The 11,602-nt window shown below is 42.4% G+C and overlaps 1 protein-coding gene across 1 annotated transcript; it reads right to left on the reverse strand.

Moving 5' to 3' along the window:
* Positions 1 to 849: 849 nt before the first annotated feature.
* Positions 850 to 4,510, reverse strand: LOC306929265 (kelch-like protein 24; the record flags this gene model as incomplete). Its single annotated transcript, XM_079509707.1, has 7 exons — positions 4,481 to 4,510; positions 4,168 to 4,302; positions 3,877 to 4,067; positions 3,201 to 3,344; positions 2,914 to 3,085; positions 2,069 to 2,187; positions 850 to 915 (listed from the first exon to the last, which is right to left on the reverse strand). Exons 4-7 carry the CDS (start codon positions 3,264 to 3,266, stop codon positions 850 to 852), a joined length of 423 nt encoding a protein of 140 aa, XP_079365833.1. The 5' UTR covers positions 3,267 to 3,344; positions 3,877 to 4,067; positions 4,168 to 4,302; positions 4,481 to 4,510.
* Positions 4,511 to 11,602: the final 7,092 nt, after the last annotated feature.

Here is an 11,602-nt window from a genome sequence, read left to right on the forward strand (position 1 = left end):
GAAGAAGCCCAATGCTGTTAGCATGAATGACTACAGGCCTGTCGCCTTGACCTCTGTCGTTATGAAAATATTTGAACGCATTGTCTGTAATCACCTGTCCAATGTTGAGATGGATAACTTTCAGTTCGCCTATCGAGCTAATAGGTCTGTGGAGGATGCTGTGTCTCTGTGCCTCCACAGTATCCTACAGCACCTGGAGGCCCCTGCCACATATGTTAGAGTTTTATTTATTGATTTCAGTTCTGCGTTTAATACGATTATGCCCGTCAAACTATTTGATAAACTCTTGGCCATGGGTATCAATCACTCTCTTTGTCTCTGGATTTTAGACTTTCTATCAAACCGGAAGCAAGTGGTAAAGATAGGCAACAGGCTTTCTCAGTCCATGACTCTTAACACTGGGGCCCCCCAAGGCTGTGTTCTCTCAGCCCTCCTCTTCGCACTTTATACTAATGACTTTATTTCACATTCTCAATTTGTTTCTTTTTTTAAATATGCAGATGACACTACTGTCGTTGGTTATATTAAAAATGGTGACGAATCAGCCTATAGGGCCGAGGTGGCAGCCCTCGTAGACTGGTGCACTTCGAATAACCTTATCCTAAACCTGGCTAAGACCAAGGAAATGATCATTAATTTCCGGAAAAAGGAGATTATGCCCCCATCCCTGGTTATCGACGACCAGCCTGTCGAAAGGGTCGACAGTTTTAAATTCCTTGGCACCACTATATGCTGCTCCCTGAAATGGGAAGTTAACACTAGTAACATCTTGAGTAAAGCCCACCAGAGGCTTCACTTCCTACGCCTCTTAAAGAAGTTCGGTGTGACTGGGGAGGCGTTGGTTCACTTCTACAGAGCCACTGTGGAGAGTGTCCTCGTCTTCTCAGTCTCAGTGTGGTATGGAAACACCACCGTCTTAGAGAGGAAACAGCTGGAAAGGGTGGTACGCACAGCGTAAAAAATCATTGGCCTCGACCTCCCATCTGTCTCCTCTATCTACACCATACGCACTAAGCGCAGGATGCAGAAGGTGATTTCCGACCCCTCCCACCCTGCCTGCTCTCTTTTTGCACCCCTGCCCTCAGGTAAGAGACTGCGGTCTCTAAAGTGCAATACCTCCCGCTTTAAGAACACCACTTATCCCGAGGCTGTTCGCCTCCTGAATGCTGACCCTCTTTTCACTCGCACTTTACAGCGCGAAGCTGCTTTGTAACTGCGATGAATTGCTATTTATTTATTCAACATGAATTGTAACATTTGCATTCTTCTTATTTATTGGTCCCCCTCATATGATGTTTGTACTTTTGTATCTTGTCTACTGTCTGAATATGTGATATGAATATGTGTCTTTTGTATGTCTGTTTTTAGTGCACTGAAACAAATTCCAATCAACCCTGTTGACATGGCAATAAAGTCTTGAATCTTGAATCTTTTTTTGATCAATGCTGACATGCGTGAATAAAGTGAAACGATTGAAGCGACTGGAAACCAATTTATCTTCAGGTTTGAACGCACCTTCAGATTCGATGTGCAAGACTGACCCAAAGTCTCACTTCCTTCCTGGACTACATGTTGTCTCAGTAAGACAGCCCTCCCCCTATCCACAATGAGGAGCAGTGCACCAAAGCATTATGGGAATTGTAGTCGAGGAAGTAAGTGAGCCCAGTGTCTTGTTACATCATGGGCACTGCTAAAATCTAAAATATCTAAAACCACATATTACACACGTAAAGACCCCAGGAAAGTGTTCTAAATCTTCTAAACGTCACGTATATATTTTTGCAAAAAGGGTGAAGTATCCCTTTACTATTTAGCCATTGATTATATATTGGTTATTATTAGATTATTATATCAGTGTTTATTCTTATTTAAACTACTAGTCTTTGTGTGAATGTGCGATCATGCATTGAGCTCGTCTGAAATTGCAATTGTGTATTTTTCATTTTGTCATTTTACATTGTTTTAAACACATTTTAGTGGCATAATACAATGTGCCCTTGGGCTTGAAAAGGTAGGTTACCACTGCATTACAGGTCTTAAGTTGATAGACTGTGATGGTAATCCTCACCTGTGAACACACAGCATACTCCTTTATGCACGCCATGGGCAGTCGTCCAAGAGTCTTCCGCTGATTGGTCAGTGGATCGAAGCTCTCAAATTTGTTAGTATTTCCCAGCATCACAATCACTTCAACAAGCAGAGGAGAAGGAGCAGGTGAGGCGGAGTAGATTTAAGAATGAAGGAGAAACCAAATGTATTTTGTTGAGCTTTCAGTGTGGCAGCCCCAACCCTCTGGAACTCTCTCCCCATGGAGAGTAGAACCTTCTGGGATAGAGGCTGCAGTGTGGCAGCCACAACCCTCTGGAACTCTCTCCCCATGGAGAGTAGAACCTTCTGGGATAGAGGCTGCAGTGTGGCAGCCACAACCCTCTGGAACTCTCTCCGCATGGAGAGTAGAACCTTCTGGGATAGAGGCTGCAGTGTGGCAGCCACAACCCTCTGGAACTCTCTCCGCATGGAGAGTAGAACCTTCTGGGATAGAGGCTGCAGTGTGGCAGCCACAACCCTCTGGAACTCTCTCCCCATGGAGAGTAGAACCTTCTGGGATAGAGGCTGCAGTGTGGCAGCCACAACCCTCTGGAACTCTCTCCCCATGGAGAGTAGAACCTTCTGGGATAGAGGCTGCAGAGAGGCAGCACTACATTAGCAGTCACTTAATGAATCCAGGAGACAATTGGTGTGCATTTTGACATGAATAAAAGCACAAAAGAACGAAATGAGAAATAATAATGGAATCATGATGTAATAACCACTATGAAGCCTGAATAGAAAACCAGTCATATTCTTTATTGTCAGATAAGCTTTTTCCAGCATCATCAGGTGAAACATGCATGCATGTGTTCAGCAGGATACCTGTGATCCTGCCAATGCGTGGGCGTGCTGTGTTAGAGTATGGCTGCTCCCCCTTGGCTTCAGAGATGAACCTCTGACAGGCCTGCTGTTCTTTCACCACATCCAGACTCTCAACCAGTGTGGAAGTAGGAGGGACTGATGAGAGGCAGACGATTTGCTCCGCCTCCAACACCTTGAAGAACACACAGAACACAAAGTATTAGTACTAGTCCAACTGGATATTGGGTGATCAACATGATAGAGACCTCCGATTGTCTTACAAGGTGAGAGAATAAGAAATGCCTGACCTGTCCAAAGCTCTGCTTGCGGGTAGGACTCTTGTCTAACCACAGCATGGCAGCCTCAAACACCATGTCCTCCTCTGGAACATTCAGATGGTAACTGGAGAGAACCGCTGTCAGCCTTTCTATGGAGAGAGAGAGGAACTCTTCCTATTGGTAGAAGAAGAAAAACACAATTAGCTGATAGATGAAGACAAGACACTGTTCCTATACTTCACACTGAAGTCACATTTTCTCGTCTGAAATATTCACTGGTGATATATTAGTGTAATGCTCATGACTGTAGCTTATCAATATGCGTGTATCTAATCACTGTGACTGATTGAATGTTTCTACCCAGGTCAGTTGTGATGGTGGGAAGTTGAGTAATGGTAATAAAACAACCCAAATGTATGACCCTCAACCACTGGGGGGCTGCCCTAAGGTTCGATCTCCTGTTAGTTCGACCGGATTAAGGTTGGTGAGGGATGCGTTAAAACGACCGGATTAAGGTTGGTGAGGGATGCGTTGAAACGACCGGATTAAGGTTGGTGAGGGATGCGTTAAAACGACCGGATTAAGGTTGGTGAGGGATGCGTTGCTCCCGTGCTTGCGGTTATGTTTAGGTTAGAGTTAGAGATAGGGTTAGTAATGGTCGATCTAACGGGAGGTCGGACCAATATCACGCTACCCAACCACTGACCTTCTGGTAGATGACACCGAAGTGTTCCAGAATATGATCCAAGCTTATTTCTTCAACATTTCACAGGAGTGGTCGTCGGCACTGCAGTAAAACTCCACACAGTTATTTACGTCCAAGTTACGCTTCATGTATTCACAGCAGGCCTCTCGCACAGACGTGACTTCCAACAGGTCTGATGCCGCTAGCAGAGCCTGGAACAAATGAACACATTAGCTTTATGGGGAACTGATGTTATGTAGGACTAACATGGAGACAATGAATGATGTTTATGATAATAATAAAATACATTACCTGTACATTATCATTACTGATGGAGACCTTAGACGTGTAGGCGTAGTTCACCAGCAAACCAATCATCTGAGGTTCCACTCCACTGATGGTCACTCTGTCCTGTGTGGACTCCCTCATACCAGATGTAAACATGGCCTGTGCACGTTGGAAAGATGAATGGTTGGCTTGGAGTGTCCATAGTTTCTTTCTTATTTACATTGTTAACTGATTAATTAATTTTGTGTAGAATGATAAATTGATTCATGTAAAAGCCAAGGCAGACTTGAAATGTCATTGCCTTAACACCAGCAGGTCAATAGACGTGTGTATTTACCTCAAAGTAAGGGCTGAAGGAGGCCAGTAGATGACGATGGCAGGAGACCTCCTGTCCCTCACAGCACAGAATCACATCACACAAGACACTGTTGAGACGCAGCCTGTTGAGACCCTCTAACAGCTTGTTGGGATGGTGGGGGTCCACAAACACCTCAGCATCCAGGGAGGATGGAGGTACACCGTCCTCCTGAAGTGCAACGACAACAACAACATCCAGAGGGACAGTCATAATCAGACAAATAAACTACTATCAATCTGTGAGTCATGTTGCTGATCTGGTAATGATGCTTGAAAACGGTCACTCACATGGTCAGTGTCCAGTCTCATCCTCTTGGCAGCCTGTGGTGATTCTCTCTGCCAGGCAGCATCCATGATGTTGTCAGCCATGGCTGAGGTGAGGTGAGGTGGAGAGAGAACACACTACATTACTGTTACATGTGGTTTAACTCATGGCTGAGGTGAGGTGGAGAGAGAACACACTACATTACTGTTACATGTGGTTTAACTCATGGCTGAGGTGAGGTGGAGAGAGAACACACTACATTACTGTTACATGTGGTTTAACTCATGGCTGAGGTGAGGTGGAGAGAGAACACACTACATTACTGTTACATGTGCTTACACCAACCCCCAGGGCGGCTGGGAAACGTTGAAGCTGCCTAACCCTACTGGCCAAAGCTGGGACTGCAAGCGGGGGGTTCTACTCGCGCATGTAGCACGAGCAAGAGGGCACGCAGCTGGGGTTTAACAAAAAACACAGATTATCGACTAACCGGTTAATTGATTGATATGCTTATCAATTAACAAATTAACTGATCATTTTCATCGCTAGTCCTGGCTACTACACTCTGTTCAGTTAAACAAGCATTTGTAACTGAGTACAGCCAGTCTGCTACGACTGGCCACTAGAGCAGTCTGAGTATCAGGATTCTTTCTCTGGGTTACTTCTTTGACAAATGAACGTGTACATGTTTCTCAGAGAGTGAGAACAACTAGTAAGCATCATTATGTTTCCTATGCATTGTGGCATTAAACATCATGTCAGCTACACATCCTAGACTCTTCTCCCTCCCATAATGATGATATAAGGCAGTGGTTCCCAAAGTGGAGACCGGGGACCCCCAGGGGTCCTTGAGGGAGTTCCAGGGGGTTCCCAGCTAAATTATAGTTTGGAACAAACAGACCCCCATTGTACACTCAAGAGTTAAATTAACTTTGATTTTACAATATAAAAGATAAAAGATTTTAAATCTTTGCTTAAGACCCACTTATTCTCCCTGGCTTTTAATGTCAGTTGAGGTAGCCCTGTTCCCCTCACTAGTACAATAGTCTGCATTGTTTGCTCCTTTGTATTGTCTGCTTATATTGGATAGTTTTGCTTTCATTTCTTCTGAATGCTTGTTTTCATGTTTTAAATGGCTGTTTATATTGTATTGTTCTGTTCTTTGCACCTGTACAGACCTTTGGTTGACCTGGTCATGTAAAATGTGCTATATAAATAAAGTTGAGTTGAGAATATAAATTGGGGGTCCCAGAGATAGAAATGCCATTAAATGGGAGTCCGTGGATGCATGTCGAAATAGGGGTCCTTGAAATTAAACAGGTTGAGAATCACTGCTAGAGTTGTAAAAATCAAAAAAAGTCAATGGAGGGTATTGCAACTCTAGATTCATCACATTATAAAGAAATCTAGAGTTGCAAATTGCGGCTAGTAGAGGTCCACTTCACACAAGTCCACTCCACCAAGTGTACTGAATATGAAATTAAATGTTTGTGTGCAGTCATTTAATTTACACAAGTATAGTTTGGTATACTATAAGCTACTACTACCTTTCAATCCACCAACCTCATAGAGACAATAGTCCATGTGCAAACACTTGGCAACACGCAGAAGTACACCATTCTAATATCAGCCTAGCCCTGAAACATGACTGTCATGATTATCATGGCAGTCATGTTTCAGGGCTAATATCAGCCTAAATCCAACGTCCGACTATAAACAAGCTCTCACGACAACACGCATGTAATGATATGATACAAACATAACGTAAACACAACTCAAATAAACAAACCTCGTTGTTCTGCCTACAAATCCAACCAAGTGTTCCACAACAGACGGACATCCGCACACAAACAGGAATGGAATTAGTCCGTCAAACAATGTAAGTTTCACTTTGAGACGTTTTAAACTTTAACAATAAGATAACTTTACTCCTGCATGTCGTCTTCTTCACAGGGACGACGTGTGTTACCACTAACTGTGTCCGTCTGACAACACAATACAGAAGAAAAGTTCCGGACACTAAAGTAATTTCCGGGTTTCTGATCCGGTCGTGGCGGAAATAAGTAGACGTCATCACGCGGCCAGAACACAGTTTCACTAAAATGTTTAGTTTGGTACAAATGGTGATTTTGTGACGCGAGGTTAGGTCAACTGGAGTTCTTATTTATGCATTTAAGTATTTATATCTTATTTTATAAAGTAAATTATGCTTGTTTGGTTTGAGAGTGGACCTCAAGCCATGAAGCCTAAAGTAAATATGTGTATTCCATTTTATGTAAAAAATAAATTCATCCTAAAGCATTTGTGTCATCTTAATCTACTTGAGAAGCTGTTTGTCCATTTCTATGACGCGTCTTTATGTCTGACCTATGATCTTTTAAGTCTTTATAAACAAAGTTTCTCTGCAATTATTATTTTAGTGAAAGTCCATAATTTACCTTCATACCAAACTATGCATTTGTCATGGAATGCTGAATCGGCATATGTTGGCATTTTCCCATTATGTAGAAATAAATGGTCATTAATTGACACAAGATGAGAATATAAACCTTTATTTTATGTTGTATGCATGTGAGCAATGAGTCCTTACCACCACAAGATGGCAGCGTAGGTCTGCTAGAGACAACAGGTTCTGACCCCCATCATCCTACAAAGTATGGTATTAGAACCAACCACGGATGGTCTAATAAATACCATCACATAATATTGTATAAATGTGATACTTTCTACACTCATGTTTACGTCATGTCTCTCCCCTCCCATCTCAATAGCAGGCACTGTATAATCTGGAGTGTTTTAACCCCCTCACAGGTTCAGGGTTAAATTAACACTCTTTACCGTGTACCTGTATATATTTACATTTGCCACCAGATTGGTAGTGTAGTCACCCTAGTGTTTCTTTGTTGCTGACATAAATACTAAATCAAGTATAAATACAAATGTTTAACAAAGTATTTGTATAGACTTCCATCCTGTATGTATAGATATCTACACTGAATGAATATAGGCCTATGAACTGCAACAAAAGGAGGATGAAGATTAGCTCTAATCTGGACTATTTATACATTCCTGAATTGTTCTCAGTGGTGCAAAGTATCTCAACTACAATACTTTAACAACACATTGAGGTAGTTTATTCAACGTCAGTTCTTAATAGTTACTAAATTAGCTATTTGCATATTATAGTTATGCCTGGTCGCCATTCTGCCTGTAACATTAGATGGCTGAAAAACACTGAAAATTCTATTTATTTATAAACCTAATCTGTCAGTTACATCACTGAGTCCCACCACCAGAACAAGGCCAACTTCAGTGGCACCTGGTTGTGGCAGTACAGGGTAAAGTCTAGGGGGTTCCAACCCACCATGGGGCATCCGGCTTGGACACACAGTACAACAGCAGTGGCAACATGTGTGGAGAGGGCATTGGCATAATGACAAAGAAACAAGAGGTGACAATAACTGGAAACTCAAAAAAAAAAATACAATAAAATGAACAAGTTTGAGAACCACTGCTATTGTAATTGTCTAGCAGACATGAAGTCCACATACCAGCTCTGACAGTGTGGAAAACTGGATCCAAGTGTGATGGAACAGATTCCAGCTCCTCAATGCTGGTTCTGGTTCCAGACCCCAACCCTAGTCACCAGCAGAAGCATCTTCTTCATCTATGCCGGGTTGACCTAACCTGACTCCGCCAGATGGGGCAGCAGAGAATACAGAACCGTGATCCCTCCTCAGCTTGAGAGACACACATTTGAATGTGAAGCGAGCATCAGCAATCTCTCCCACAGTTGTCCACGTGTCCGTCTCTTCACAGTAGCACTCGATGTTGCGGATAACACTACACAAAGAGAAACAAACAAACAGCCATGAGAGAAATGTCTGGTGTGGACAAGAAGACACATATTCCCCAGACATTCAAGGAGCAACAGTGTCATACTTATCATCGGAGTCTCGCTCTTCTAGAACGTAGATCTTTCCATCCACCACAACCATGCAAGGTGAAGAGCGTCCCATGTGCATGGAGGCACACATGGTCCACTGGTTGGTCTGGGGGTTGAAGCACTCCATCGCATTTTCAAATATCCAATTATTATTATTGTTATAACTCCCACCACCTATAGACAAAGAAGAATTAACAGGATTAGTGTGTTTTATTATGTGCCCAAACTATAATGAAGTTTAAACTATAATAATAATAAACTATAATAATAATAAACTATAATAATAATAATATAAATAATAATAAACTATAATGAAGTTTAAGTGAGTCTATTATGGAACTAAGATCAGTGGTGGAATGTAACTGAATATTTTTACTGTACTTTTAATTTACTTGAATGTTTCCTTTTTCCTGTCTTTTAACCCTTAGACAGATTACTACTGGAAAACACGTGGAGTTTTGCATTAGTCTTTTCTGCCCTGTACGTGATTTTCCGTAGTTCTCTTTTTTTATTAATACCAATATATTAATTCGGTCCGCACCTCTGTATATAGTATTGAGCATAAATATCAACTACATTTCCCAGAATTCCCGTGTCACGTGACACACGTGTATGCTTTCCTATTGGAAACTGACGCCCAGCCCCCAGTGAACAGGGGGGTTGGTTGACTCCTCCGAGGTGGGCACTGGAGGAAGAGTTTTTCAGCCAGGTTTGCAGTCGCCGCAAAAAAAACAATCTGAAAAATGATCCATCCGTGTCCAGTGGCATTCTCCAGTCCCAGACCGTTGGCCGGGCTGCAACATCCACCCTCGCGGATTACACGTGTGCAATGTTTTTTCTTCTCCCCACCGGAGTTACCACCAAGGCTGATGCCTTCGCTAAAAGGTAATTTTATTGTATTCGAAAATGCCCTAATATGACATGTCTAGTAAGACGATCCCTATATTTGGCCCGAGCCGACCTAGTGCTGATATCAGATAGATGTGGTAGAACCATATATGGATAGATCTAACTGGTTTAGTCATCGTGACATGCATAGTCGGAGAATATATAACAAGGGTCGGTACTATAGGTGATCGACGTAGCTAACAAAAACATCTGATCAAATGAATGTATTGTACTGTGTCTTTGTGGGCCGAATCGTGGCATCGTGGCATACAAATAGATGTTTGTATAATTAGTATCACGATAAAATAATATGGCGACGTTAGAATGACACCACCAATGAGTGATCGCGTGTAATGTAGCTGCCCAGCGTATATCCAGCACCATCACGTCACCACATTCCACTGGCTGTTGGCTAGTAGTAGTTGCTAACAAACACTGCACAAATGGTACTGGCTATTGGCCGGGCCACAAGCCCGGGCAATAGCCAGTACCAATGTTGCTGGATGATTGCGACGCAATGGTGCTGGATATACCCTGGGCAGCTAGCTACATTACCACCGATCACTCATTGGTGTTTCATTCTAACGTTGCCATATTATTTTATCGTGATACTACTTATACAAGCATCTATTTGTATTTGTCATGCCACGACTCGGCCCACAAAGACACTGCACAATAAAATCATTGATCGCCAGCAGCCGGGTAAAACGCCATGTAATAGTAGCGTGCACTGACTACAGCTAAAATGTTTATTTCTTTTTATATATTTAGAACTGGCATCAGATGAGGAGGAGGAGGAGGAGGATGAAGAGTCAAGACTGCGATGGCGTTCTCCGACACTGAACCGGATTCATTCATTCATTCATTTCAGGGGGGGCAGTTTTTGGGTGTTTTTTTTATTTAGCCTACTCACACATAACCTGACTCCGCCAGATGGGGCAGCAGAGAGTACACTGGGTTCCCCCCTCCTGCTCCCATCTGGGAACTCTCAGGCAGACTTGATGCCCGGCCACAAAACGGCCCGGCCAATCAGCAGCAGCTAGAAGCGAAGTTGCTCACAAAACGGCCTGGCCAATCAGCAGCAGCTAGTAGAAGCTAGAAGCTGCTGCTAGAAGTTGCTAGAAGCTGCTGCTGATTGGCCAGGCCGTTTTGTGGCCGGGCATCAAGTCTGCCTGAGAGTTCCCAGATGGGAGCAGGAGGGGGGAACACAGTGTACACTCTGCTGCCCCATATGGCGGAGTCAGGTTAACTCACACACACACACCGTCAAGGACTGGGTTTGGGGACATTTGGGAGGAGTAGCTCTGATCCATAGCTCTAAATGCGCATTTAGAGCTATGGATCAGAGCTAGGGGAGGAGTAACTGTTTTGTATGTAGGCCTATTTATTTTCTGTAATATTTATCATTTTATTATGTTAGTAGTCGTAAAAAATAAAAGACGCTTTTACAATGAGTTAGACCTGTCATGACTATTTTGTTCACTATTGTGAGGTTTATTGTATATGACTAAGCAAGTTTCAACTGTGATTTACTCTGTAACGGTAGATGGTAATAACTCAATTTCTTTTTTATAATACAGTATACATTCAAGTCTATATTTTGATACATATCATGGGCACCAAGTCATATCAAAACAATGTCCTTGGATGTGTTTTTTATCAAAACTGTGTTTCTTCATAACAGGTTTTTGAGATACATGCATGAATAGACAAGGTACTGGTAAGACTATGTAAACATGGTATATATCAAAATGTGCGTTAGAATGTCTAATTTTACCCCAAAAAAGAATTGAGTTTATATGATGTTCCAATTTCAGAGCTATGGGGACTTTTAGCTGGATAGGTCAGATTGATCATGACTGACCATGCTATTTATAGATGGCAAAATATCTACAGTGGTACATGTGAGAAACTTTTTATTTTATTTTAATTGAACTAGACAACTCACCCTTTAAAATGAGATATTGCATGGCTATGTATGCCCAGCAGAAAAAAAGTTATTT

Source organism: Electrona antarctica (genome assembly GCF_951216825.1).
Source record: "Electrona antarctica genome assembly, chromosome: 9".
Taxonomy (NCBI): domain Eukaryota; kingdom Metazoa; phylum Chordata; class Actinopteri; order Myctophiformes; family Myctophidae; genus Electrona; species Electrona antarctica.